The sequence below is a fragment of the Falco punctatus genome (assembly GCF_963210335.1).
Source record: "Falco punctatus genome assembly, chromosome: 4".
In the NCBI taxonomy this organism is placed as follows: domain Eukaryota; kingdom Metazoa; phylum Chordata; class Aves; order Falconiformes; family Falconidae; genus Falco; species Falco punctatus.
In genome coordinates this window covers 43,275,378-43,302,405 of record NC_137583.1, presented here as the reverse complement: position 1 = coordinate 43,302,405, position 27,028 = coordinate 43,275,378, and the positions used below count along the sequence as shown (strand labels likewise).

Genomic DNA, 27,028 nt, shown 5'->3' with positions numbered 1-27,028 from the left:
TAGCACCTCTGGGATAGCATAGTAAGGAGGGGAAAAATATAATCTGTGCCAGTGGGAGAGAGGAGGTGAGACTACATGAGACCAACAACTCTGCAGGCACCCAGGTCATTGCAGAAGGAGTGGGAGGAGGTGCTCCAGGTGCCGGAGCAGAGATTCCCCTGCAGCCTATGATGAAGACCACAGTGAGGCAGGCTGTCCCCCTCAGACCATGGAGGTCCACGATGGAACCAATCCACACCCGCAGTCCATGGAGGACCCTACACCGGAGCAGGTGGATGCCCAAAGGAGGCTGTGACCTGTGGGAAGCCTGCACTGGAGCAGGTTTGCTGGCAGGGGTTGTGACCCTGCAGAGGACTCACGCTGGAGCAGTCTGTTCCTGAAGGGAACTGGAGCAGTGTGTGAAGAACTGCAGCCCATGGGAAGGCCTCATGCTAGAGAAGTTCATGGAGAATTCTCTCCTGTGGGAAGGACCCCACGCCAGAGCAGGGGGAAAGTGTGAGGAGGAAGGAGCAGCAGAAACAACTGTGATGAAGCAACTGTAACCCCCATTCCCCGTTTCCCTGCACTGCTCAGGGGGAGGATGCAGAGAAATCTGGAATTAAGCTCAGCCTGGGAAGAACAGAGGGGTGGGGAAGAGGAGGGGTTTTTTTTCTGATTTGAACGCTAATAAACAAAGCTAATTTTCCCCAAGTCGAATCTGGTTTGCCCATGACAGTAGCTCCCGAGTGATCTCCCTGCCCTTATCTCGACCCATGAGCCTTTTGTTATATTTTCTCTCCCCTGTCCAGTTGAAGAGGGGAGCGATAGAGCAGCTTTGGTGGGCACCTGGCATTTAGCCACAGTCAAGCCACTACAGGTGTCAACGATAAAATCTCAGAAATGTTCTAATAGTGTGGCTCTGTTACATGAAATACTTAGCAGTTGCAACAAAAGCATGACCACTAACTTGGCCCTTCAGAACAAACCCTGTGACACTTCAAACAGCCTTTTTGTGACATATGTCAGTGTGGTACAGGAAGGGCAGGAAAGGAGAGGAATAGTCCACAAAACACTTCATTTCTCTATCACAACTATGGAGTTCCCATCTATAAAAAAGTGCCGCCTTGGGCACCATGTAGACAGTGGGCTGCAGACTTGCTTCTAATTCCACATGATGTAAAATAGTTTCTCCATTCTTTCCTATAGCATTTTGCATATATACCTTATAGAAACGACGAAGGAGGTGAACACTTTCTTCCCTTGCACCCTAGAAAATACAAAAAAACCTGTGTTTCAGGGAGTAAATACACCATGAACTCAAAAGTCACATTAAAAAAAAAAGCCACCCAAAACCTCATACAGAAGAGACTATTAATATTGCCATACTCATAGCCTTCAGCCCAGAATTTGATAGAACACAGTTCTTGCACTTACAAAAATACAGGTTATGTGAGCTTGCTAGTTTCAAAATCACTTTTCTTTACACTGTTGAGACTGATGACACACAAATTTCAGAGCGGAAACTATACATAACCTTGCTTGAGAAGTTAAAGAATTTAAAAAACAAGATAACAGCAAAGCTGAGAACAGAGCATGGGGTACTGATTCTTTACTTTCACCGCACAGAGCTGCCAATGGAAAAATGCACTGGAAGCTTAAATTTCACACTTTTGCTTATTGCAATCAGAAACAAAATAAATTATTCAATTATACTACAAGACTCGAAGACAAGTAATGCTCTGACTGGTAATTTGAAAGAAAATACTTACCTCAAGGCAAGCAAGGTGAACATCTTTTATGATGCTGCCATTTTTAGAAAACACAAGCTGCTTCAGCAACAGGCAGCCAAGTTCTAAAGTGGCCAAACGGATTTTTCCATCTACAAAAAGAAAATTTCAATATACTAAACAGTAGCAGTTGAAGCATTGCTCTTCTCATTACCTGATGATGTTAAATGTTTCTACACTTCTCTGCAATTACAAACTTGGCTCCTCTGTCATACACACCCTATCTGACACAGATGAATGCTGATGCCGGTTTACAATGCCGACGGGTATAAACAAAAAAAAAAAAAAAAAAGAACGGGAAGAGTGAACCATGCAATAAGAAAGCAATAAAGATTAATAGTATTAGAAAAGAAGCCAGAAATAATGCCTTTATCAGTCTGAAGCACAGGTTGGCTTACACTAAAATCAGAAAAGAATCGCAGACATTTGGCATGGATAAAGTTACAAGATCAAAGGAAATTTTGTATATAGCATACTAATAAGGCATAGCTTTTCCTTCAAAAAACACAGTCCAGAGGATTCAGATACAGCCTGGATGTGAGAATCTAGAGAAGTCAGAGTGAAAGAATGTATAGCGATTTTAAGCTTATAGTTTCAGAAAGCTAAAAAAAAAAAAAGAAATAAATATTAGAAATTTACAGTCTGAGCTCAGTGATCAATACTAAGACATATACCCAAGAGACAGACAGACAGCTTTTGACCCCAACTCCCATCTACTATTTTACAGGTTAACACTATGCTGCCATAAAGCAAAGATAGAAAGGTCAGTGCTGCTAAAAAGAAAGGAAAAGGAGATGCTCCACACAGCATTTAGCAAGCTTTATAAAAATACATTATTTCCACCCCTCCCCAGAAGTGCTTTTGTTTAAATAAATACATCTCAACTTGGACCCTTTCCTTCTGCAGTATGTACAAACTCTTTATATATAAACATGCTTTTAATCTGTGACTGGCACATCAGCAGAAGTTAATACTCTGAAGATCAGTCTTGTGAATCAAACAAGCATTAGATTTTATTCTGCAGACAATCAGAATTTGATAGTGTTTCAGTTGCAGGGGAAAATCAGTTCTACTCATTTGAAGTTTTAAGAGCAGAAATGCACGGAGAAGAGCTGTGGCTTAAACAAAATTCATGTTTCTGTGGAATAGGTCACTGAGCCTTATATCTCTCGTTACAAAGAAGCTGAAGTCAGAAAAAAACACATTTCTGCAAAACAGTTCAGAACAGAAAATACAATCTGCTATTAAAAAAAAAGGAAAATTTGCTATAACCTCTAGAGACAAAGGACTGCTATAAGCAAAGGGTTACATACAGTTTTCAAGACTACTCCACTGGAAGTACTTTTATAAGCAAAGGTGCCACAGATCGTTTTTCAGGCTGAAATCACTACATGTATCATTTTTGTTTATTCAAAGACACAGAAAGTAGGAATTGAGACAACAGATCCCTGTATAAAAACAACTATTCAGCAGAAATGCAGTTACTGGTTTCTCAACACACACTGAAAACCAACAGTTGGCTTTCACAGGCTGTATCTACTTATTGTTCATTGAAGAGCATGTTAAACAGGTTTTCCTCTCAAACACAAGAGGCTAGGCAGCTTTTTGGGTTTTGTCATCAAAAATTTCAGCTTGGTAAGAAAACAAGTATTGGAAAAGCGATACCTGGTTGTGCAGCATAATTCATTATCCTGATGAGCCCTTCTGCAAGAACATGATTATATGAATTTCTCTCTTCAGCATGCTGAGCTGGAAGTTGAATTCTCTCCAGCTTGACTGGGTCAATTCCTTTTGTGAGGGATGAATGAAGAAAGGAGAATTAGAAAACAGGAGTACACCTCGAGGCAAGTATTTAATAGACCATAGCAGTTTTCTCACAAGACTATAATTAGCAATACAGAATTGGGCAAGTTAGTTTTGCATTTCTATTACAAGGAAAAGGAGGAGCCTTTATGTATTTTTTTTATCACCAAAAAATCCCAGCCTTAAATGGAGCCTACTGGGTGAAGACAATCCCAAAGTGGTTGGTGACACCCAAACCATTTTGCTGCATCTGGAATTTGCAGACTATTTGTTTGCATCTAAATCAAATCAAAGTCAAGCCATATGTGCGAAAAGCATAAAGGTTACATAAAAGTTAAAGTGGAATAGATAAAAGTCTGATTTCAAATTCTGCTTTGCTAGTAAGTGATTGGTTCATATATATTTTAAAAGAATAGGAATTTTCTTTTATAAGTAGTAGCTTCTTTAGTACCCTCCCCAACATGAATCAAAGATTCTCACTGACTACTGGTATAAAGAAAGTAAGCTCTTAGGAATAGGCTGAAGAAAGTTGAGTTAAGTTATTTCTCAGAATAGACTGGTTACTCTAAGACCTCTTAGAACAAAGCGTAGCTGTGGATTGCTGAGGACCTCCCTGCTCTTGTTCTAAAGAATGGTAATAACCCTATAAACCGAAGTTTTAAAGTTTCTTCCAACCCTGAACTTGTAGTTAACTCTATGTAACAACACGATCTGTGATATCTAATTTATTTCTTCACTAAGCATAGGTATTTTGAACAATTAATAAAGGTCTGTTAGAAGATTATTGACAGTGATACAAATGTTCTCTGTCATGATGAGTCAAGGTGTAGGAGTGAAGGAGGCATTTAAGGAACCAGGGCAATCAGAGATTGTTGTGAACACTAACAGCTTAGTGAAGAGCTACAGTTTCCTTTCTGGAAAGGAAAGCTGCTTATGAGTAAGATTTCTTAGAAAATACCTATACGCAAATTAAGCTCTCACAGAAGGACATGGTTGTTAACCAGCAGAAAACCATTAAAAAGACTAAGAGGCAAGACCACACAGATGCTCAACAAAGTAGCCAAATTGAAATCATGGTGAAAGAACTCATACTCTGCATCTTTCATTTGGTTGTCTGTCTGACAAAGATGCAGAGTTCTGCATTCCTGAGATACAGTACATGATCTAGCAACATATATGAAGGGCTCCTTCTGGGATTAAAGATCTCTCAGATACAATTTGCAACAAATCTATTTAGCTGTGCAGGTGCACCTCTTGGGATTCTTTCTTTTTGTTGACATAAACGATTCTTTCTGGTGGAAAAAAAAGAAGTGTATTTTCTTTAAACATGTTCAATAGCATAGTGCAAAACGCAGACTCAGTACCCAAACAGAAGGACTCATGATAAAAAAAAGCCTCAATAACAGTGTCTACATGTAGTGGCAAGAGAGCAAGATGCATTCAGAAGACTTAGAATGCAAGGCCTGAAACCAAAGTTCTTGGTTAAGGTAGGGCTATTCAGATTTTTTTTAATTTGTTCTGTTGTAGCCCTCTCCACATGCCAGAATGAGTAGGATGGGGGAGAAAGGTAAAATTCAAACTGACCAGCTACAGAATCAGAAAAGCCAATATGCTGAAACAGAAAACCACAACTCATTTTCCTGTGGTCTAGAGAGGACAAGCTTGTATTGCAGTCACAAGAAATCACTGTAAATTTCCAATTCATTACCTGTTTGTTTGAACTGATTCAAGTGCTCACTAGAGCATTTACTGTCTGTTAGACAGTAAACAGATAATCAGATCCTAGACACACAACTCCTAGAGATTTATTACTTTCCGAAACTGGGGAAATAACTTGGCCTTTCGATGTCTGCAGAGACCTTCATGCCATTTTGTAAAAGAAAAGGATCATTGACCCATGCTTTGAGAAAGTCTGTAAGCAGACAGACCTCTTCCATTATACTAAATTCAGATATGAACATTGGCTCCTACTCAATCCTGACGCATCTTCCATGACCGATAATGAATTTGCTGTAGAAAGGAGCAGCTGTACAACTCCTGAGCTTTTAAAGAACATTCTGCTCTTGCATCAAACAGGGGCACTAAATCAGGAGCTTGTAAAACCCCTCCTCTTCAAGACACAGAGGCACTGGTTCCATGTTCCCCAGGGCTGAAAGCAGCCTCTTACAGGGCACAAGAGGAGTGGCTTGGTGAGAGACAGTGAAGACCAAAAACTGGATGTCACCTGTCTACTAAGATCTAGGGTCAAGGATAGGGGGAGAAAGGAAAATAGCTTCCAAAGAGCCACAGGCCAATGTAAATTGTTGACAAGGAAAGCCAGTGAGTACAGATAGCCTGAAGAATTTTTCATTTAAAGGGCTGATGTGACCACCAAAGAATGAAGTGTAGATTTTGACCCCTTAAATGCATGCAAGGTATCTCCAGTTTCAGGGCCAGGATACTTTTAGTCTCTTAGAAGGTAGATATTTAATCTGTTGTATTTCTCTTGGTAACCCTGGATATTGGGTGAAAAATAAACATCAGAGATTTCTGAAACTAAGCAGCAAGAGGCTGTATGTGCTGCATTCCTCACTATTTACAGGCTTCTGCAGATGTAAGCAAATAATCCTTGAAACAAGAGAGGATATCAGACTTCTTTTGGGGAACAAGATATTGAAGAGTGACCAATTACACTGAAACGAAACACAGTGGGCTGAAGGACTATGGTCTTAAATAGAAGAATTCTTAAGAAATACAACCCTGGAGTGCAGGCTCAGTCATTTACAATGACTTTGAAAGATTCCAGGGACACGCTGAAACTCCAACAGTTACAGCTAATGCTTTTGGTTATTCACAGCTTCAACTAATGAATTTTAAGAGAAGACAATCCACCCCTGACATCACCGTTTTCTAGCACAATAATGCTCAAAAGTACCTCGGAGAAAGATATTTTCTAGAAGTGGTATGCTGCAGGGGGTGCATGGGAAATCAAGAGGTGCAAGTCAGAGAGTGCTAGAGCATGGCAAGGCTGTGGTACTATCTTTGGTGATAATAGTTGCATCATTATCTGTTGTCATAAGAGACTGTGAAAGCACTGACAATGTCTGCAAATTATAACCTCAGAGAAGCATTCAATTTTTCCTGGAAAAAGATAAAACTGTCAAGTGGATGGAGAAGAACAGAAGGGGCTCAGCTTAGATAGTTCACTCAAGACACTCATTTCCACTCTGTTTGTCCATCAGAGGTACCTTCAAGTCAGAATCGAATCCTTACTTTTAAGCATGCCATCACACCTGATGCTCAGTTTACTGTAGCAGTTGGTTCATTTAAATTACTAGTATATTATAGAAACTATCCTCATAATCAGAAAATAAATTCAGCTCTCAATCCCTGAAACACATGATTATTCACATGAATGAGATGTTTACATGATTGCTCCAAAAAGAATATATTTAAAATGCACAAAAAGATAAACAACAAAAAAGCTAACCATAATTATTCCTTCGAAAAGGTTACATATTCTCATGCTGTCTGAATTCTAATGAACTACACATTTAAGATAGTTTTACTAGTTTATAAAATAGTCCAGGCTCCATGGGAGCCTTGCAAGATGTATTACGGCATAGAACACCAACAACTTAAACAAGCCTTCCACCAATTATGGCACAATGGCTGACAAGGTTGTTGAGGAACTGCACAGTGTAAAAAGAATTACTGAAGGACTGTCAAAGCTGGACAGAAAAAGGCAATAGATGACTTCCATAACCACTTCTCAGGTCTTATGTATGATCTAGATGTTTAAAGTATACAAGGATTTAATGTTAACATATGCGGATAAGTTTTACATTTTATACTTGGCTTACATGTAGCAATCACAGTACATGCAAAGTGGGAAAGAATTGGATCCCACATGTATGTAGATTGAATATAGTGGGCGTCAAATGAAATTAAGAGATTAAAAATGGAACAATAATCCTATTCTAATTCCAAGAAACCTATGGAATACAAGTTACTGACACTCACAAAGCTTTCTACCAAACTGTTCTTAAAAAGGTGATCCTTAGCAACTGTTTTTACTTACAGCATATTTATTTCTGCCTCCTCTATGTGAAGAATTTCTCACTGTTGTATGCAAAAGCATAAGTTACAAACAGATTGTGCCTGTCTAAAACCATGTGTCTCATTCAGTTTTCTCTGGAAAAAGAAAAACTTGTTTACCTTTGTTGTGTGACATTGCATATAAAAGACAGAGCACGAAGAGGGCATAGTAATCATCTTCAGCACAGTCCAGCGCATTATAGACCATATCAAGAAAAGGCCTGTGGAAAGGAGTAATTTTAAAACAGTTTTAAGACAAACACCACATCTACAGAATAATTAGTAACTATCTTGTTCTACACATAGCTAACGGAAGAGGCAAATTTACACTAATGCACATTGTCAGGCATTAAACAAAAATTAATATGTTCAGGAATACTCAGATTATAGCCATGCCTTGTATTTACATTCTGACATTAAATCTGACGTTTTAATGGGATTTGTTACACAATACTTCCCCAAGAACTGATTGTTCACATGTTTACTGTGTTGTTTGTAGCACATTTAGTATGCATGCAGAGGCATTATACAGCTCCTTTTAAGTGCACACATCAGTAACTTCAAGTAGCTGCTATCACTGTTGCATATATATAAAAAAACTCCTACCTTAAGACTCAAGTACTAAATGGAGTTGAAAAGTTTTTACTATTACAAGAAAGCAGTTTTCCCTGAAACTTTGGATGAAGGTAGGTTTTCTAAACCAACCAATCAAAAACTTTACCATCGAACAGTTATAGGAAAGACAAAAGGAACAAGAAGGCAACATTTGGATCAAAAAAGCAAGCTTTGCACTGCAGATGAGCTTTGTTTTCCTGGGTTTAAGCATGTGTGACCTACAATGCATACACAGGAAGGCTATAAACAGTGCTGACTTCACCCTTCACCCGTACCCTGAACAGATCAGAAAAGTCAATTTAATCCAGAAGCCATTTGGACAGGTCAGATATGGGTGAGAATCAACTGATATTAGCACAACTTGGCTTCCTGTCTTAAGCTGGCCTGCATCCAATCAGTTCAGAGCACAAGTAGAAATTAAATTATTTTTTACCACTGGCCCAGACAACAACAACAATAAAAAAAATAACAAAGGAAGTGTGACAGTCATCAGAAGTTTAGAGCCTTGATTGAAAAGAGGTAATTCCTACCTCTCAAAGTATTTTTTTTTAACAGCAAAAGGAAAAAAATAATCCTTCCATTATGTAAATTACATCCAAATAAAATATATTAAAATAACATCCAAAGTCATAAAAACAAATACATTTCCCTATCTTCAGACCTAGCAGACAAAAAGCATTCACTGCAAACTCATCATTGTGATTACATAACTTTAAAAATATGACTACAACAGTGAGAGGTAATATTCATTCCACGTGTTTCTTCACAGCATCTATTTGCATTATCAAACTCTCAGTTGCAATAATCTGAACCAGGAACAACTTCTAGGAATCCCACTCATCAACGGGTCCTCATACAGACTAAATATAGGCTAGACCCAGAAAGATTTCAGCTATAAGAAAGAAGCAACAGAAGGTACAACATAGCATGAAGGTTTCACATTTGGGGAAAAAACTTTGCTGTGTAGCACATCATAAAAGGAAATAAATTTAAAACAAGCCTTTAGGCTTAAACTTTCCAGTAGTGAGGCACATCAACATAAAATTACACCAAAAATGATTAAACTTTCTCTTTTTATGTTCTTCACAGCAGTAAAAGGGCTAAGGGAAATGGAAAACTTCACTTACATTTTACAGCTGCAGTCTTTTAACTGCAAACTGTGCTGTCTTCCATTTATCTGTCAACAACTTTTAGACAATTTTTCAAAACCACTTTTAATGTTAAGGGCTATATGGCAACTATTTTCAAATCTATTTCTTAACTCTGTAAGCATTCTGTTATTTTACTAGCAACTTGATCGTAGGAACAGTTCAAATGCCATACAAGTATTCTTCAAATTAATTATTCTTGTGAAGTCTGTCCACAACTGAAGACTGCAACACATTCAGAATCGCTTTCATTACAATCGTTGATGATTACTCCAGCTATGGAGGTTTAACTCACTTCAATCATGGAATAAAAGACCACTGCATCTTCCACCACCACATGACACCTTACCCATGTGGCTTATCTCATCCACAAGACGTGGTGACTCCAAGCAGTGTAAGAAGCTATATGCACTTGAGCAAATTTCTTGAGAGATTTAGTTACTGTTTTAAATACTGTACTTAACATACAGAATAACAAAAAATCTTAAGTTATAGCAACTTACCTACATTTCCAAGATATGTACAAAACTAAGGCCAAAAAATGCCCTATACAAGGTCTACCCTTATTTTAAAAATATTTGTAGCTCTGCACATTCTTTGATGCTGTTTATTTTTAGAAAAGATGCAGGATGCTGTCAGATCATATATGCAGATCAGAAGACACATCTGCCACATGCATTGGCATCTCACGTGTAAGTACTCTGCATTTAAGACCTGGGCGTCCCAGTTGCTTAGTATTCAGTGCAGTCATTGCCAATTTTTTTCTAAAAGCTATTTGGCACATATTTTAGTCAAAATATCAATAATCTAGAACAATATATTTTAAAACCAGTTCAAGACAAGGTTCAATTTCACTTTTACAATTAAATTAAATGTTGTCTTTATTAATGTATATTATCTAAGCTACATCAAAGCTATAATGGAGACAGAACGAAATTCTGGGAATACTATGCAGCATTTCCCAAATTTAAAAATAAATTTGATACTCTATTAAACATAGGCATTTCCCCAAGGGACATATTTGCAATTATTTTTGTGTCAGAGATAGCACAGTTCTTTGCAGTTTCTTTTCTTTAGCATTCTAATAACACCACAACATTCTTACTGATAAAGTGCCTTGTGGGTATTTAACATATTCTGGTTTAAATTTTGAAGTCAGGACAATCTCTGCTCCCAGAAACACTTAAAACTGCATTTCCAAGAGTAGTTTTCATTACCCCTAGGATATATTAATGGACGTTGGAAGCTGTACATAGGTAGCAGCGTTTATTTGTAACTACTAATACCAAAACTCTGCAAAATTCAGCCCTGAAATGAGGGACTTGCCTTGTTTTTTCACTATAGGCGCATAAAAAAATTTGACAGATGTGACCATAAATAGCCTTAAGAAAACTTCTTCTGGCTTAATTTAGAGGTTTAGAAAATTCTACAATGAGAACATTCACATTTGGGTTTTATTATGTTAATATTCTGTAATTTAACTTCACCAACTTAAGGCATCACAATTGCCATAAAGGGCAGCACAAACTTTACAAAGGAACAGGACCATTTCCAAAACTGATCAGTAGAGAGGCCACATCCCATCCTTCTGTTGCCTCACTTATTTGTGATCCACAAAAACACCTGGAATTTTAATTGGAGGCAGACTTGAAACATCCCTTAAGAGAAGCGAAAGAGTTAATGGGTGGGCAAGTAAGGAAGCAATATAGCAAAAATATATTACAGTTCCTTTATACCTGTTCCAGTTTGTTATCTCAGTCCCAGAGGCAGCTGCACTCTTTTCTTCATCTGTTGTATTCTGCTCCGTCACAGTAGAGATAGACAATTCTGACAGTTTACATCTCTCCATGATTACCATCTCTATTTCTAAAAAAGAACCAAAAAACCCCGACCAAAATTTTTTATTTTTACCAAACTGTTACCACAAGCTCTTTTGTATTCAATAAATAAGTTTGCTTACATTTCTTTAAGGAATTTAACTGCTTTAAGAAAATTATATATACACAAAATACATGTAAATACACAGATTAGATTATTTTGGCAAATAAACAAGCAACAGTAATCCCCCTCCTGTCCAAACCACAGGATGAAAAAACACGGAACCTTTCTGGGAAAAAAAGAAGATCTCTGTGAAAATGCTGGTGAGATCGGGGCATGAGCAAACATCAAGTTTCATAGAGGGTGTAAAGTCTCTACAATTACAGCAAACAGCATATCTGGTCCTGAGTGCTTCATACCTATTGGCTTTAAGTAGAAGTATTAGGATCAAATATAGCTTTTGCTTAAGAATTTGGACAAAGAGGACTACTAAATGCACCAGTGTAAGCAGTAAATCATGTTATTTTTTTTCAAATCATGGTAGACAATACATCAGTTATTTGACACCATTTAAGGTAAGCCTTCTCAAACAAACTGCTTACCTAAATTGAAATGCAACGATTTGTGGAGAGGGCTGCCAAATCATAAAGGCCTTGTTTTCAATTGCTTGCCTGCAATTCTGCCACATTTTTCTCAATTATTCTCAATTGAGAAAAATTCACTCTAGATTTTTTCTCAAACTAGCTAAAGACTAGTAACTGTTAGAAGGATGTACATCAGAAACTAACTAATAAAATAAACAGTTAGGATGGACCACTCATCCTACAAAAGCAATACTTAAGGTATAGCATTACATAAAAAATCCTGAAAATGTGCAATTCAATAAAAATCTAAAAATTAAAGATGCTTTCTTCAGGTTTGAACTAACTTATTTAATATCATCTTCTACTATGTACTGTCACTTTTAGCATGCTGCTTGAATTTTATCACTGAAACGTGCATAAAACACCCCTGACCATCTTAAAAAGGTAAAGTGGCTACACCATTTGCCTTGATACAGAAGGGAAAGTTACAAAGTTGTGAAGTCTACTGATAAAATGCCCCATAATCATGTACAACTTGGTGCAAGGCATGCATTTGTGATGAGGGCCAAAGACTACAGGGAGACATGAAAACACTTCCATTAGTTTTTAAATCAGATTAGAAGTACGTGTTCTGGCAGAATGATTTAACATGAGAAAAAAGTAGTCAAAGACTGAAACAAATTTAATAGTCCCATGTTTACCTAGTGCAACAAGAGAACAAGTCACACAACAGATCACAGTTAGGTCCATACGGTAAATAAAAGTATCCAAATTGTAAGCATAATGTTTATTTGCTGTTATACTCACCTTCATTTTCACTGCTTGTTCTGATGGCCTTTGAACTTGCTTCTGTACCTTTACCCTTATCTAGGTCATCTTGGTTATCTTCAGATCCTCTCTCCTCTTCATCTTCTTCACCAACATTTTTATAGTTGGGTCTTTTCTGCACCCTCTTCTTCCCCTTCTGTTTGTTAATTTCAAGAGACCTCTCAAGTGTTTCTGTTGGTTTTATGAAACACCTGATACTTGACTTTGCCTGCAAATTTGAGAAGTTTACACTAAGGTACAGCAAGACATTTTTAGCTAACTGGTAAAGAAACTTCAGTTCATATGAAAGAGGGGGTTTAGAATTTAAATTAGCATACCACTTACAAATCTCAAATCCATTTTGAAGTACAAGAAAGTAGACCTCAAGCTGTATCAAATCATCAGTAGAACAATTATCTCCAAAGCAGCATATCCTAAAGATCTATCATTGAAAAGTATGCCATCTTGAGACAAGAACATACAGAATTACCCATTTCATCAATAGAAGTTTATTAATTTTTTTCCCTTCATTGATCTTTTCTTAACAGGCGAGACAACTAGTAGATACAAAATTAAGACACCTTTTGCAAAAAGGATAAAGGCAGCAAAATCCAAAGCGTGTATTGACAGCAATGTTAATTATGAAACACACTCTTTAAATGTCTTTGGCAATAGCAAGGACAAAAAACAATGCTCTAAGCTATGAGATTTTTTTGAAACTTAAGCTTCCCTCAACAACATACTAGTCCTTGTATCATCTAGGACAAATGGCACTGACATCAACCCTTTTTTGGCCTCCAGTCACTAACTTACCAAGTCTGGAAAACCAACACCACTTCATTTGTCAGACCTTAATATACTTCTGGAAGTTCTACTGAAAGTTATCAGCAGTTTATTTTTCAAGTCAAAACACTGCTTCTGGATAAGGCAGCAAATAGTATTCAATCAATACCTGATTTTCCTGGTTATTAATTTATAGAGCAAGAAAATAAAGTTAGATGACAAATTTCTCCCAGTGGAAGTAAGTATTTCCAAGGGTCTGTGCCATCCTAACAACAGAGGATGATGTACTCTTACAGAAAGACTCAAGACACTACAAGAAGTCCTGCAACTAGCAGGACTAACAAAACTTTGTTTCCTACAATTTTGCAGATTGCTTCTGAGCTGTGATGCTTTGAGCTCCCTTCTCACTTGTTAGGCATGGCAGCTGGATTAGCAGAGTACATGCTCTCTCTCACCTAGAGCTACAAACCTTGATCAGCCAAACTTCTCTGTTACTGAGAAGTGAAACCATGGTCTGGGGTTTTCCTGCCAGCACACATTTATGCTGAACAAGACTGCTACAGAAACTTCATTACCTTTCAGACTTCAATACTTTGATCACCCTTAGCTGATGCTGGCTAAAGGGTTAAAAATTTGAGGTCAAGCAAGAGAAAAGACAACTAAATACAAAATTGATTCCATTCCTTGCCTTAGGTGACTCAAGTACAGTAAGCATTGAAAATGGGCATATCAGAGAGCGCTCAAAGTTTGGAAAAACCCCTCCCGTCACTTAATAAGGAACACCTATACAGATTAGGAAAAGATCTGGGAAGAAACCTTCTACAAGTCAGAAGGCCGAAGTATCTCTCTAAATCTTCTGACTTTTAAAACAGGTTTTATAGAAATCTTGCGTACGTCAGCTTACACTTGCCACTGAAATAAACCATACAGTAGGAGGAATCTTTCACAATACTAAAAAACCCCATAACGTGAAATCTATCAGACTTTTGCAACCCAGTAACCTCTCTGATATATTTTGTCTGATCAAACTGCAACATAGGAAGGTTACAAAACCATCAGAGTTACAACCAGATTACTTTTATTGATGGTTTCCGGTCAGAAAAGTCATAAGAGGAGGGAAGAACACATTAAGCCCTATTCTTCAGGGGAAAAAAAGAAAAGTAGCAACCAGCTGCACAATACATTCTCCCCTTCCTGCATTCACTCACAATAACTTCCTAGAACCCTGTATCTGCTTCCTTTATGAAGAATGCATATACTTAACATCCTTGCATTTCTAATATGCTGCTAGCCTTATCAGCAAAATAACAGAAGAGACCAGTAGACAGCAGTGTGCTCATAACCATCATCTGGTCCATCTCAAGAAAGAATGCTGAGAAAAAAGTCAACATATATATACTCTTCTGCTACATATAACAAGGTTATACACTTAAAACATTCTAAAATCAGACAAAATTAATTTACATAGTATGTGGTTTATCTAAATTGATTATAGAGTTTGAGATACTGCTATTTTATGCTTTTAAAGTGTCTTTCAACCCTATTTTCAATTATGGTTTATCTTGTGCAACGTGTGCTGGTAAAGTAAGGCAGTACCAGTAACAGCTTTTACGGGAAGGAGAAAGTAGGTTAAACAAGAAACCAAGAGAAACATGAAATAGGTAGAACTGGCCCACATCCGAATTATGCAGGAAAACAGATCTCACAGGAAGTAAGGTAAACCTTAGTGTGATGGCTGCTAACAAGTTTAAATACATATTGGCTACACATATTCAACTCATCATCAGAAATTAGCATTTCTTCTGAAGCCACCTAAAAATTGAAATACAGGGAAAACATGGAAAGACAAGTGTATCTTAATTTGCTATACTTCAAGGTGGAGAACCTGTGGACTCGAGGCTGGGCAATAATTACTGCCCTATGATGCTCAGCAGATCTCCATAGACAGGTTATTGCCAATTCATATGCTGTCAGCAGTAAGATCCATTGCTGATTTTTTCCACAAATTGATTTCCAGTAGAAAGTAGCATTTGTTCCTATCGTGACAATTACCATTGCTCTTTTGCCCTAAATAACTCTGGATATGTTGCTCTTATACACAGCAACCACAACCCTTCTCGGCATTTTTGTTAGGTATTCTTTACTCATTTAGTCTCCTATCATGAGGACACATGACCCTGCTTCTGGTAATCTCAGTCCATACTCTCTACGCCTCATTCCACTTCATCTTACTAGGAAAATGAATATAGACATGACGTTCTGCTTACTTCTGGTTTTACAAACTACATGTTGGAAAATGACAGTTACATGTCAATTTAAATGTATCAAGACATCTCAGTTACAAGAGATAAGCAGTGTTAGGTATAGAGTAGGGGTTCAGAGATAACTGCAGCTCACCATAACACACGGAGATATCCACAAAAGCAGCAGTTTAGGAGAGTATCAGAATGATTAACATGGGAAATTATAACAGAAAGGAAGTAGAGAAAGATAAATCTGGGTCTGACTTAAGAACAAACACAATTCTAAACTCAGCCAAAAAGTGTATTACGTTGCTCATCACTTCTCTACTGACTTCAAAACAAGCAAGCCTGAAGAAGCTTCTGAAATAGCTTCCATTATTCAACAGAAGTTAGTAATTTCTTTGCAACAGAATACACCACAGTAACAACTTTGCAATGGTCCTGATACATACACCTTATAGTCCAAAGAACAGCCCCTCAAATGGCTAACAATGCTCATAAATCAACTTTCTGCTCTAAGAAGTCCTACCACAGGGCAATAGGGAACTGTCTCACCTTTACTTAATTTGTCTGTGCCTCCATATCTATGGCTGACTAGTCTCACTGCATTGAATTGTGTATCAGTAGAAAACACCATGCAATATATGCAAGTAGTTTTTCATACTCATCAATGGAGAGCAGCTCATTGACAGCTCCCCTCACTGGAAGTAAAGCACGGTCTTTGCTGAAGATTACTCCCCGCTCTTTCTGCAAGTAACCAGTTTCCACCAGTAGGCTTTCTGACAGTACCGGCTTTCCCCTCCAAAGTTTCCTTGAAGAATATAGTTGAATTTATGGAAAAACTAAGGTTTCTCCCATGGAAGTTTTTTCTTCATCCATAAAAACCACTACCACTCTGCTCTCCCTGTAACAAAGCTCCACCTCTAGCAGTTTCACCCAGCGTCTTCCCAGAAAGCTAACACCCCTCCTATTTATTACCTGTTCAGGTATGACAGAACTGAGAGTTTACATGCCATGGGACACATTTAAGACCAGTGAGAAGCAGCAACCTAAATATTATTAGAAACATCAGAGAATAGATGAACCTAAGTTTATAGGAAACCCCTAAAATTCCTAACAAGCACACAAACATATGCTATATTTTGCAACTCTGTACAGTAACGATGACAGGAAAAGAAAAATCCCACCCAACAAGTGGTGCCGCACCCTCTCACCACAAATTTCCTAGTAACAAAGCTGCTTCTGCACAAGTAGCACACACGACACTTAGTACACAGCTAGCAGAATGTCAGACATTTGCTAATACAAGTGATGGCTTTATCTTAAAAGTATTCAGTCAGCTCTAATATTCCACTCTTTTTTCCTAAAAAAGCTTAGATTCTGAGCATCAAGGTCAACAGTACAAAATAACAGAACCCAAAAGCTACTGGCTAAGATTAGCCCAAACAGACTCCACTGCACTGTAGGAAAAAATCTGGAAAAGCTGACTTGTATCACAGAAGAGTAGAAGCGTATCTCCCCCTTGAAACTCTCAGAGCTATGGCAACTGCTGGGAAATAAGGTGCACAAGAACCAATCTACCGCTTGTTATAAATTAAATATTCAGTCACTCTTTGCTGACCAGTCAGACATTAGGAGACATGTTCAATCTTTAGACAGAAGTACTACAGTCAGAAGCCTCTTCACCAAAGTAAAGTCATACCCACTTCTTATAACCAACACCAATTAGGCTTTTAAAAAGTAACAAGCAAGCATTTCACAAACTGTGAAACCCAGAGGAAAAAAAAAAATCATATACATGACACTTAGAAAAACACTAACAACAACATCTACCAACATCTACACGGGATTAAATCTGAAGGTACAAGGGTGAACGACCATCTATTTGTGGCTGGTCTATGTTCTCTTACGCACACTGATGCACACTTTCAGAGATGATCAGCTTTACTGCTAGAACATCGGGAATATTCAGATGAAAATCTTTGTTTCCTTCTATATCCAAAGGATTTACCCCAGGTATTTTTTCTAAGTCTCTCATTTCTGCTAGAAATTGCACAAAGGAATAATTTCAAAGCAAAGTTGTGATCACTCATTTCGATTTCACTACCAAAGAGCTGGTAACAAAAACTTAACACAGAAGACTGGATTAAAAAAGTGTCCCATTAAAACAATGGAAGCCTTTGCACTGTCTGACCTCCACAGAAGCAAGTATTCTGATTTGCACCCTACACATTCTTATGCCACTATATGAAATATACATGCGTGCAGAAAAATATTGCAACTTTGACAAGAATGTAAGTTGCATGGAGCATTTTTTTTGCTATCGCATCCAGCAATATAAGGTGAAATTGCCTATAGCTGCTCTTCTCTCCTAAACACAATCACCTTTTATCTTACAGTTTCCAGATACTTGAACAACAAAACCAGCTACTTTCTTTGCCTCTAAAAAAAATATCAAAGATATTTGGCCACTTACTGAGTTTTTCTGTATATCTTGCTCAACTTTAGAAGAAAACACTGACAGGTCACCATTAAGTATAACCTCAGCCAATGAGTTCACCAAAGGGGCATAATGTATAATTAGAAAAACCTATTAAAAGAAAGATGGAAAAAAATATCAGACACATATTACAGAACACATACAGTTTCACAATTTCAGTCACTGAACATGCTTTTTTGACCTTGCTAAACTGGTATCTTAAGTTTACATATACAGTAAAATACAACTGGTAACACTGATAGTTCATGAAATCTACTTCAAACCACAAGAGACCATAATCTTCTCCATAGGTATCTGACCTTTCTCTACATTTTAAGCTACCTAGTTTTAATAATTCTTCATGCTCTTCTCTCCTTCTGAGAAACGTAAATTCTCTTATTTCAAAGCAGATGAGGAAAAAGCTGTGTGATATTCTAGCAAGGAACCCAAAATAAAACTGCTCCAGAAAATTGCTTTTTTGAGAATCTACACAAACTGATCATGGTACACAACATCCACTGACCTTGACTGGCAGGACTCCATTAAGTTCTGTGTTGTGTGCCCAATTACTTAGCAGTGATTCACAAGTAAATGTCATGCAATAGGCTGAACTGGATCAGAAGCAGCTTTTCTGGCTATGCAATTGCAAAGAATTATGGTCTAGCTACAAAGTGGCTACATAACACAGGAATAGGGGCCACATCGCCTGTAATGTTAAAGCACTTACCCAGAAGCCCTTCAGTGCTTTAGCAGAATTCACTGTTTACACTAACTACTCTATTTTGAGGCAAGGTTTACAAGGTTGGGCCAGCAAACAGTTGGTTTCTGGACAGAATCAGCTCAGGTCCAGCCACAATAGCCTTATGTCAGCTTATATCCATTATTGTCACAGGAATATCAAAGCTGTATCCCTAAACAGTAATTCTAGCTGAGAAATCCCTAAATAATTTCTAATTCAGTAAGCCTAATAATTGTTCTGACAATATTTAGCTAAATATGATCTCCACGTTTTCTGATTAAAGTGAGAACCACTTCAAAAGTAAAGTGATTATTAGCATGTGGTGGTGATGTATGTAAAAGTTTGGAAAGTCACAACACGCTCCAAAATTACTTTGAACTACCTCACAAATCACTCAAGCTTCTTCTAATTCATAAAGTGTAGCTCAACTATACACAGGCATATTTTAGTATATGTGCGTTACATGTTCACTTTGCTAGTACAAGCCTCTCAAACACTTGTCTCTAATATATGAGTAATGCCTAAAGCGTATGCCTGCTGTCAGTAACAGAAATAGTTAAGAAGGTTACTCAGGATACTCAGTGTACACTTTTTCAGATCCTACTCAACAAAGATAAACTGTAGGTTAAAAGATAAATTTCTGCCAGGGACAGAAAAATTAGTTTGACTTTCCACATCACATACCATTCTGATACACAAATTTGTTCCCAATACTTTATGGTTAGGAAAAAAGTTCCATTTTCTTTACTAAAAGCAATAAAAAACACAGATGCAAAGCATTTGTGATACCTAGCCAATACTTCTGCTGAAAGAAGATGTGAAAAGAGGTTAACATACACAATCCTATGATGCCGATCTCTTTAGTTACAAGAAAATATTGCTCCCAAGGTTTTATCTGTGGTAAATAATTTAAACTTTAAAAACTGTGGTGATGTGTTATTGTATTATCCTGAAAAATCATATTTTTCAGAGAAGTTCTTAAAAAAAAATGAAATTATGGACCACACCATAATGAAATTAATGTAAAATGGTAAGTTCAAAGAAAAAAAGAAGTATAAATGCTATGAATACAAGTCAAAACTATTTTCAGAGAATGCAATTTAAGAAAATTACTCTCATAGCAATGCACTGAAGACTACAGGGAGAATACACCATTTTTCTCTACAAATACAAAAAAAATTGACAGCAATTTCTTCATTTGAAAATAAGTTCCAAAAAGAAAAGGAGGTGGGACTAGTAAGAACGTGAAAACAACAAGTACTTTATTACAGATTTCAGGTATAAGCATAATGAAATTCAAATTGTGAGGAAGTTTCAGGTTTGGGTGGATTTTGTTTGTTTTAAAAAAATACATCAAAAAAACCCCATGATAACATTTCTCAGAGAGGGAAAGTGCAGCCTGGAATCTTCCAGAGCTTAGGCAGATTCAAAGTGCAATACAGTATCTGTCTAAATTTCGCCTGCAATTTTACTAAATTCTGTCCTAGTATGTTGCATGGCTCTACTATGTACCACTTGTCAGGTGGCGTACATAACCACTGAATGCTCCAAAGGCTACCCTGTGCTATGGGATCCTCAAAAGAATATTAATTCAACTAAGAAGCTATTTGGCACTGCAAAAGATGTTCTGAAGTAGGACAAAATACTTAAAATACTTACTTGAGAAAGAAGATAGAGAGAAACTTGGAGGCTTATTTTTGGACGCTCTCCACCCTATGGAAAAAATGTTATGAAAAATGCCGATTTATTTATACAATGTTAAAGCACTTATCATTTAATGTTTTATTAAAAACAAAACTCTTAATATTGTATTGTTCCACATTCTACTACAAAATGTTCAGAAAGCAGCACGCTCTTTAACATTCTTTTGTAAGCTATTTCAAATGACGACTCTCAGAATAAACATATCCCTTACTCTATATGCTTAAAAAGTAGCTAATGATTATTATCTTTCATAGTCACTTTGGTAACTTAAATTTAAACAGATGAGTATCTGGGAAGTATGTTGGTTTTCACTACGCTACTGTTCCTTCAAAAAGTACTTCTCAGTTAACGTTCATTAAAATCAACTCTAAACAGCTATTCAGAAACAATGAAATATCACCCACATAATAAAAACATGGTCAGTAGACACTTCTCTAATCAGGTACATCACACTGGACAAAAATATTTGAAGTAGCACTGTGGTGCTCAAGTTATAAGTTTATATGCCAGTAGTAATGAAAATGTTTCTAAAAATAAATTGGTGATACTTTAAAAACCATAGCCACATAAATTAATTATCTCAAGAGGTAAGAACAGCCTAATTTTATGACTGCAAGTATCTCTGACCTCATGATAATAGACACATCTGCCTGAAAATAGGAGGACAAGCAGATTTTGGTAATGTATGAATGGAAAGAGTTACAATAGCTGAAATACAAGTCTGGAAGTCTGCTTCACCCTATTTTAATGGCAAGACAAGATGATGTTTATCATTCAATCAATCCTTAGTGCACATACAATATACTGAATTAATTAACCTGACCTCTGGTTAATGAAAGTATGCTGAAATTCACAAAGCATTGTGTATCTTAAGAACAAACACCATTACAGAAGATCGGAGGGGGGAATGGATAAACAGAAATAATTTTTTGTGAATACAGGAACCCACACAGGCTTTAAAAGAATTTCTGTTTCATTAAAAATAAGCTTTTCACTAAATTTAAAGGCTATGCTTCAAGAAAAAATTCAACTATATGACATTGAAACGCAGCTTATTGGCAAATCGAAGAATCGCGTATCAAAATCAAAAGTTAGTATCTTCTGCGTGGAGTGGATTTTTACACCATGGAAAATTTGCAGATATAATGGGAAAAGGTATTATAATCTGCTTTTGCCAGGGAACAGGTTACCATATCAGGAAAAGAAATCACACTCCTCAAATTTCCCGGTGCCACAGAAATTTAAACCCTGTTCCAAATTTGCAGCTCTTCTTGTCTCCACTATCATTAGCATTTAACAACCACATCATCCGAACCAGTGTTTGTTTTGTGAATAAAGTTTTATCATCTATTCTGCCCTTAATTTCAGTCCCAGGGTACTTCCCCTACAGTCACCTTAAACCATTTCATGTAAAAGACACAAACATAGGTATCTACACTATTAACCCTACTACAGAATACACCTGCTGAACTAATTATTATGCATACGGAAAGCAAGTAACACTTTTAAGACTTACTTGTTTACAGGCATTAGCTTACCTTATCTTGATTTACTAATGAATACACATAGAGGGGAAGAAAGAGCCTATTAAGTAGGTGGTCTGTTAGCACATCATTTAAAAATTCACAATTAATGATAAGGATATCATTAAGGTAATGTAAATGATCAAGATGTTCTGCTACCAGGTCACTCAGTTTGCCCCTATTTCTGTGCCTGAAAAAGAAAGCAAAAAAAGTCTCAGATACAATCATTTGTCAAAATCTTAAAAACTTCAGAAAAGAATTAATGCATATCCCTTCCATAGATCCCCTTGTGCAAATCAAATGCCTAAACAAGATGTTTTCATTAAAGTCAACAAATGCAGCTAGCAAACAATCTTCAGGCTTATATGCGTTTGAAGATGCACATATCAGTTTTTCCCCCAAGTTTTCAGATGCAATGTTTTTATAAAACTTCACTTTCCACTGCCAAACTCTTTTCACAAGACACAAAAAAATGTTAAGATTTGTTTCAAAAAAGAAAAGAAAAAATCTATGTTGTATTTAACATCTACATCTTCACTTTAAGAAAGGAAGAAACAGCTGCCCATTCTAAGGTGGGGGTAGGAAGGCAAACCAAGAATAACCTGAAATCAACAGAATGTTTCTGGAGTTGATAGTAGAATATTACACAGGAATTTCAGGTCTGACAGTTCACATACTAAAAAAAGTTCATCTTCCCAATTTAATTTTTTTTCCTACAATCTTTTCAGAAAGCTGTTCTACTGAGATGATACACAGAAAAGGAACATGAAAAAGACCATGTTAGTAAGTTTGAAAAGCATGGAATACCTTTTGTGTCTTCTGGCTATCTGCTAAATTTAGCAGAACTGAAACAAAGATGGAAAAGCATGCTGCTGAACACTAATTGTATGGATATTAGCACAGATAGGGTACACAGCACTAGTCACTATTAATTCAAAGCTTGAACTGACTACAAGGGAACATATTCAGAAATTAACTTAACTGCACTACTACAGACAAAATAAGGGAAGTCCCAACATATGAGAAAAACATTTCCATTCAATACCCAGCATTTGTAAAAGCTTACTCTTCATCAGTCTGCACACAGTTATCCAGTTCTATCACGTGGCTTCCAATAAACCAAACGAGGTTGGAGAAATAAGGGACAGCAGTTTTATCTCTAATGTAATGCAGCATAGGTTGGTTGTCCACTGAAGAGAAATTATTAAAAAGAAAAATCAGTTGCAATTTTTTTAAATTAATGTTTAAGAAATACAATAAAGTAACACCTGAGTTTTTATTACATGCTAGCTTTTCATACCAGTATATACCTGACATGATCTTATGCATGAAATGGACATCTACAAAAACATCACATCAACTCTTAATTGGCTCAAACGAGCCTAATATTGATATATTTACATAGATCTGAAGGTAAATCTAGTGGAATGCAGAAAGTTTTTTAGCACAGTCTTTATTAAAAGGAAGAGGAAAAAGCATAAGAATAAAGCGGTAATGCTGAAAGTCAAGCTAGTTACACTTACATGACACTGCATTAAGGAACACAGGAATCATCAGTGAAGGAAGGGCAAAAGAAACAGACAACAGTTAACAGGATTAGGAACTGGGATAGCGACATCCTCCAAAAGGGTTTAAAAAGCTAAAGCACAAAGCATCTAAACTAAAAGATACAGGGTAGGTGTTAGATCAGAATATATGCAAATGGATAGTCAGAAAATTATGAAACCTCAACATCCGAGCTGTGTTTTCTCAACTCTAACCTTTGTATCACTACAACATTCAATGAACATTCTATACATTTTTTTGAACCATAAAACCACTTAGTTATGTAAATATATAGCAAATAGGGTATGGAGCCTGCACTTTGCTCTTTTTGTGAGCACACACTTGGGTTTACAGCTCTTTGAAGTAGAAAACTTTGAAGTACCAAGTGTCCATTGCTTAACACAATTTTGCCCCTTGCAGTCAATACTATAAAGAACCTATCTGCTATGCAGGCTATCCAGTTATTTGCAGCACCAATTGTTCATTGTTTTAAAAAAGTTCTCATATTCTTCTACAATAAAGACTCTCATCAAATCACTACTACTCCTGATAGACAGAAAATTTTGTAAATCCAAAATGTAATTTAATTTAAAATGGATTAAAGAATAAGAAGCCCTGCATGAACATATTCCATAATACATACTACCTTACAGCATGCTGATTTCAGAGGTAGAAGTTCTGAATACATGCGATTTTTTCTACAGAGTTCACTGATATTTTCAGCCTATTACAGATTTTACACACCCCAATAAAATTTTAGAGGGAAGCAACTTTAGGACATTGCCTAGTCCAAACCCATTCTCAAAGCAGCATTAACTTCAAAGTTCAACCAGGTTGCTAAAGGGCCTTGTAAGTTTTGAAGATCTCAAACAATACAGAATCCTCAGTTTCTCTGGCAAACCTGTTGCAACACTTAACTAGTCTCACAGTGGAGTTTTTGGCTTTTTTTCCTTATGTCCTACTGGAATGTCCAGTACAGGAATTTGCAACTGCAGCCTCCTGGTGTTCACTGGGCACCTCTGGGAATGGTCTAGCTTTTCTTCAGACTGGAGTGACTGCAGCCCCTAGAAACTCTACAGTCATATTCTAGTGCACTTCAAATCCAAAAGGAAGTGATGCAGCCAGCAAGGTTACTGCTTCATACATTATAAAGCTCAAGTTCATAAGTAAAAAATACTTGATACTCTTAAAGCACTTTGTTTTGGGGGTTGGGTTTTTTTGTTTGTTTTTTAAATACAGTCACATTCTGATTTCTGCTGGAAAGGAAGCTAAAGGTCCTTGTGTATGCTTGATATTCTTTTGGGTTTTTTAAACCAACTTAATCTGTGTATTTCCAAGTACGTACTGTAAGTTTGGGGTTCCATTTCATAAAAACAAAAAGGTGTACCTGAAGCACGTCAATATGCTAAGCTTTTCAATCTCATAAACCAGACAGAAAACCCTCAAATGTAAATAACCAAAATTAAACTAAATGAAACACACACTTTTCACACATGCCTTTTTTAATACAGAGAAAGCATACCTTTGTAGACATTTAAAGTTATAGTTCTAACAGCAATCCTGACCATGCTTTCTGGGTGGTTAAAAAATTTAATAGCTTCAGTGTACAAAGCAAAGTCATTAGTGTGCTGTAACAAAAGAAGAGAAAGTATTTATGAATTAACGAAAATATGTACAGGGCATTTGTAGGGATTCTGTATGAAAAATGTTTTCCATGTATTATGCTGATATTTTTACCTTCCGATTTGACAATGAACACTCAACTGTATTTGTAGCTCTGCATTAAAATAAATTGCTTTAAGTGTCTGAGCTTTCCATGTTAACTCTGCCCATATTCAGTGCTTTAATGCCCTCTTCTGGCAAAAAGTGGAATGGAGCACGGAAAAAAGCATTTCGCCTTTGGCCTTTGATTACTCAAGCTTCTTAGACTTTGACTAAGTATTTTAGAACCAAGTGGTGCAACAGAAAATATCCTGTTTATAAAAGCATTAGAAAACAAAGCATAAACAAGATTGATTCTCACGGAAGTAGACTTCAGAGCTACGGAAACAGTCCAATACTAACTTCCAGATTTTGATTTTATTATAGTTGTACAAGGACAAAGACCTATTCTTTATCATGCTTTTACAGTGCTCCCCACAAATGAATTCTCAATCACAGATATTAAAGTTATTAAAAAAAAATTCAGGACATGCTGAGACAAGAGACTGTTTAGAATATGTGCCAAATTACTATCAATTTCTAATTAAAGTCCTCTTAGCATTATACTGCAACTCTTTACTTACCTCATTATAAAAGAAATGTACAGTATGATTGTTGAGCTTCAGGGAAAGGGTTTTCAAAAATGATATGTAATATGCCATGATTTCCTCATCGGAAAAGTCAAATTTGTGGACAATAATAGAATTTACATAATTATTAGAGAGCAGGTAGTCTGAAAAATAAAGACATTACACAGGTTAATAGAAAGAAAAAACCCATTATGGTACCTAGCTGTATGTAAAGTACCGGCCAGCAACAAACTACCTGATGTTGAAGATCCCAATTTTTAGCCAAACAATTCAAGCAATGGCTTCACACAGTAATAAGGAAATTTTTCCCTACAAAGGCCTTTCCTCTCAAGAAAAAGGAAACCAAAAATATACTTCACCTTCCTCAATTTATGTAGGCTTTGCAGCTAATAAGACTTAACTCTCTTTTCCTCCCAAAGTCGTAACACTCAAAGGTTTGTGTACGACTTTCGTTCAATATAGTTGTAGAGTACTTTAATAAATTCTCTGTCCTCTTTATATGTTTCTAAAAACCTGGAAGTAAACACAAGTGGCTGAATGCCAGCCCCAATGATGTCAGAACAGTTTCAGTATAAATTATACAACAGTTTCACCATATAACCTGCAGCATCAAGGGGAACATTTCAGACCACAGCTGATACGCTGACTTAAAGAATCCCTTGAAATATGCTAAGTAATTGTTTGAGTAGTATCAAAAAACTACTTTTGTACTACTGAAAATTAAAAGGTATTTTGGAGTCAAACTACACTGCATTTTTAGTAGCATTCAATTAAAAAGATTGTTAGGGATTCATATAGTTCTTCTGTGAAGGGACACTAGGACTAAATTTCATTAAATGAAAGGGAATTCAACCAAATCTTGAAAGTGTGTCCTTACACAGTGACGTTTCATGACTGATGTTCTCAAAAAGGATGTTCAGGGTCTGTAGAAGCTGTACACACACGTAACGACCAGACTTCTGACGCAAGATGTTCAAGAAGAAAACAAACATATTCTTCTCCAAGAAAAAACTGAAATAAAAAAAATAGAGATGTCATTAATTCACTTCCTGTTTTCAACATGAACATAATTTTACTAGGATCAGGGATGATTCCAGGCAAGT

General features: G+C 36.6%; 1 protein-coding gene across 1 annotated transcript in view; it reads right to left on the bottom strand.

Annotated features, from left to right (window-relative positions):
- CLEC16A (C-type lectin domain containing 16A) overlaps positions 1 to 27,028 on the bottom strand; it is an 81,584-nt gene that overhangs the window by 45,630 nt on the left and 8,926 nt on the right. Inside the window, exons 3-15 of the mRNA XM_080387019.1 lie at positions 26,803 to 26,936; positions 25,920 to 26,068; positions 25,157 to 25,262; positions 23,156 to 23,279; positions 22,105 to 22,279; positions 20,522 to 20,575; positions 18,121 to 18,234; positions 12,619 to 12,847; positions 11,146 to 11,275; positions 7,767 to 7,867; positions 3,432 to 3,554; positions 1,749 to 1,858; positions 983 to 1,246 (exon numbers count right to left, since the gene is read on the bottom strand). Of these exons, the coding sequence (XP_080243145.1) occupies positions 983 to 1,246; positions 1,749 to 1,858; positions 3,432 to 3,554; positions 7,767 to 7,867; positions 11,146 to 11,275; positions 12,619 to 12,847; positions 18,121 to 18,234; positions 20,522 to 20,575; positions 22,105 to 22,279; positions 23,156 to 23,279; positions 25,157 to 25,262; positions 25,920 to 26,068; positions 26,803 to 26,936 (1,813 nt within the window). The remainder of the gene's footprint in view (positions 1 to 982; positions 1,247 to 1,748; positions 1,859 to 3,431; positions 3,555 to 7,766; positions 7,868 to 11,145; positions 11,276 to 12,618; positions 12,848 to 18,120; positions 18,235 to 20,521; positions 20,576 to 22,104; positions 22,280 to 23,155; positions 23,280 to 25,156; positions 25,263 to 25,919; positions 26,069 to 26,802; positions 26,937 to 27,028) is intronic.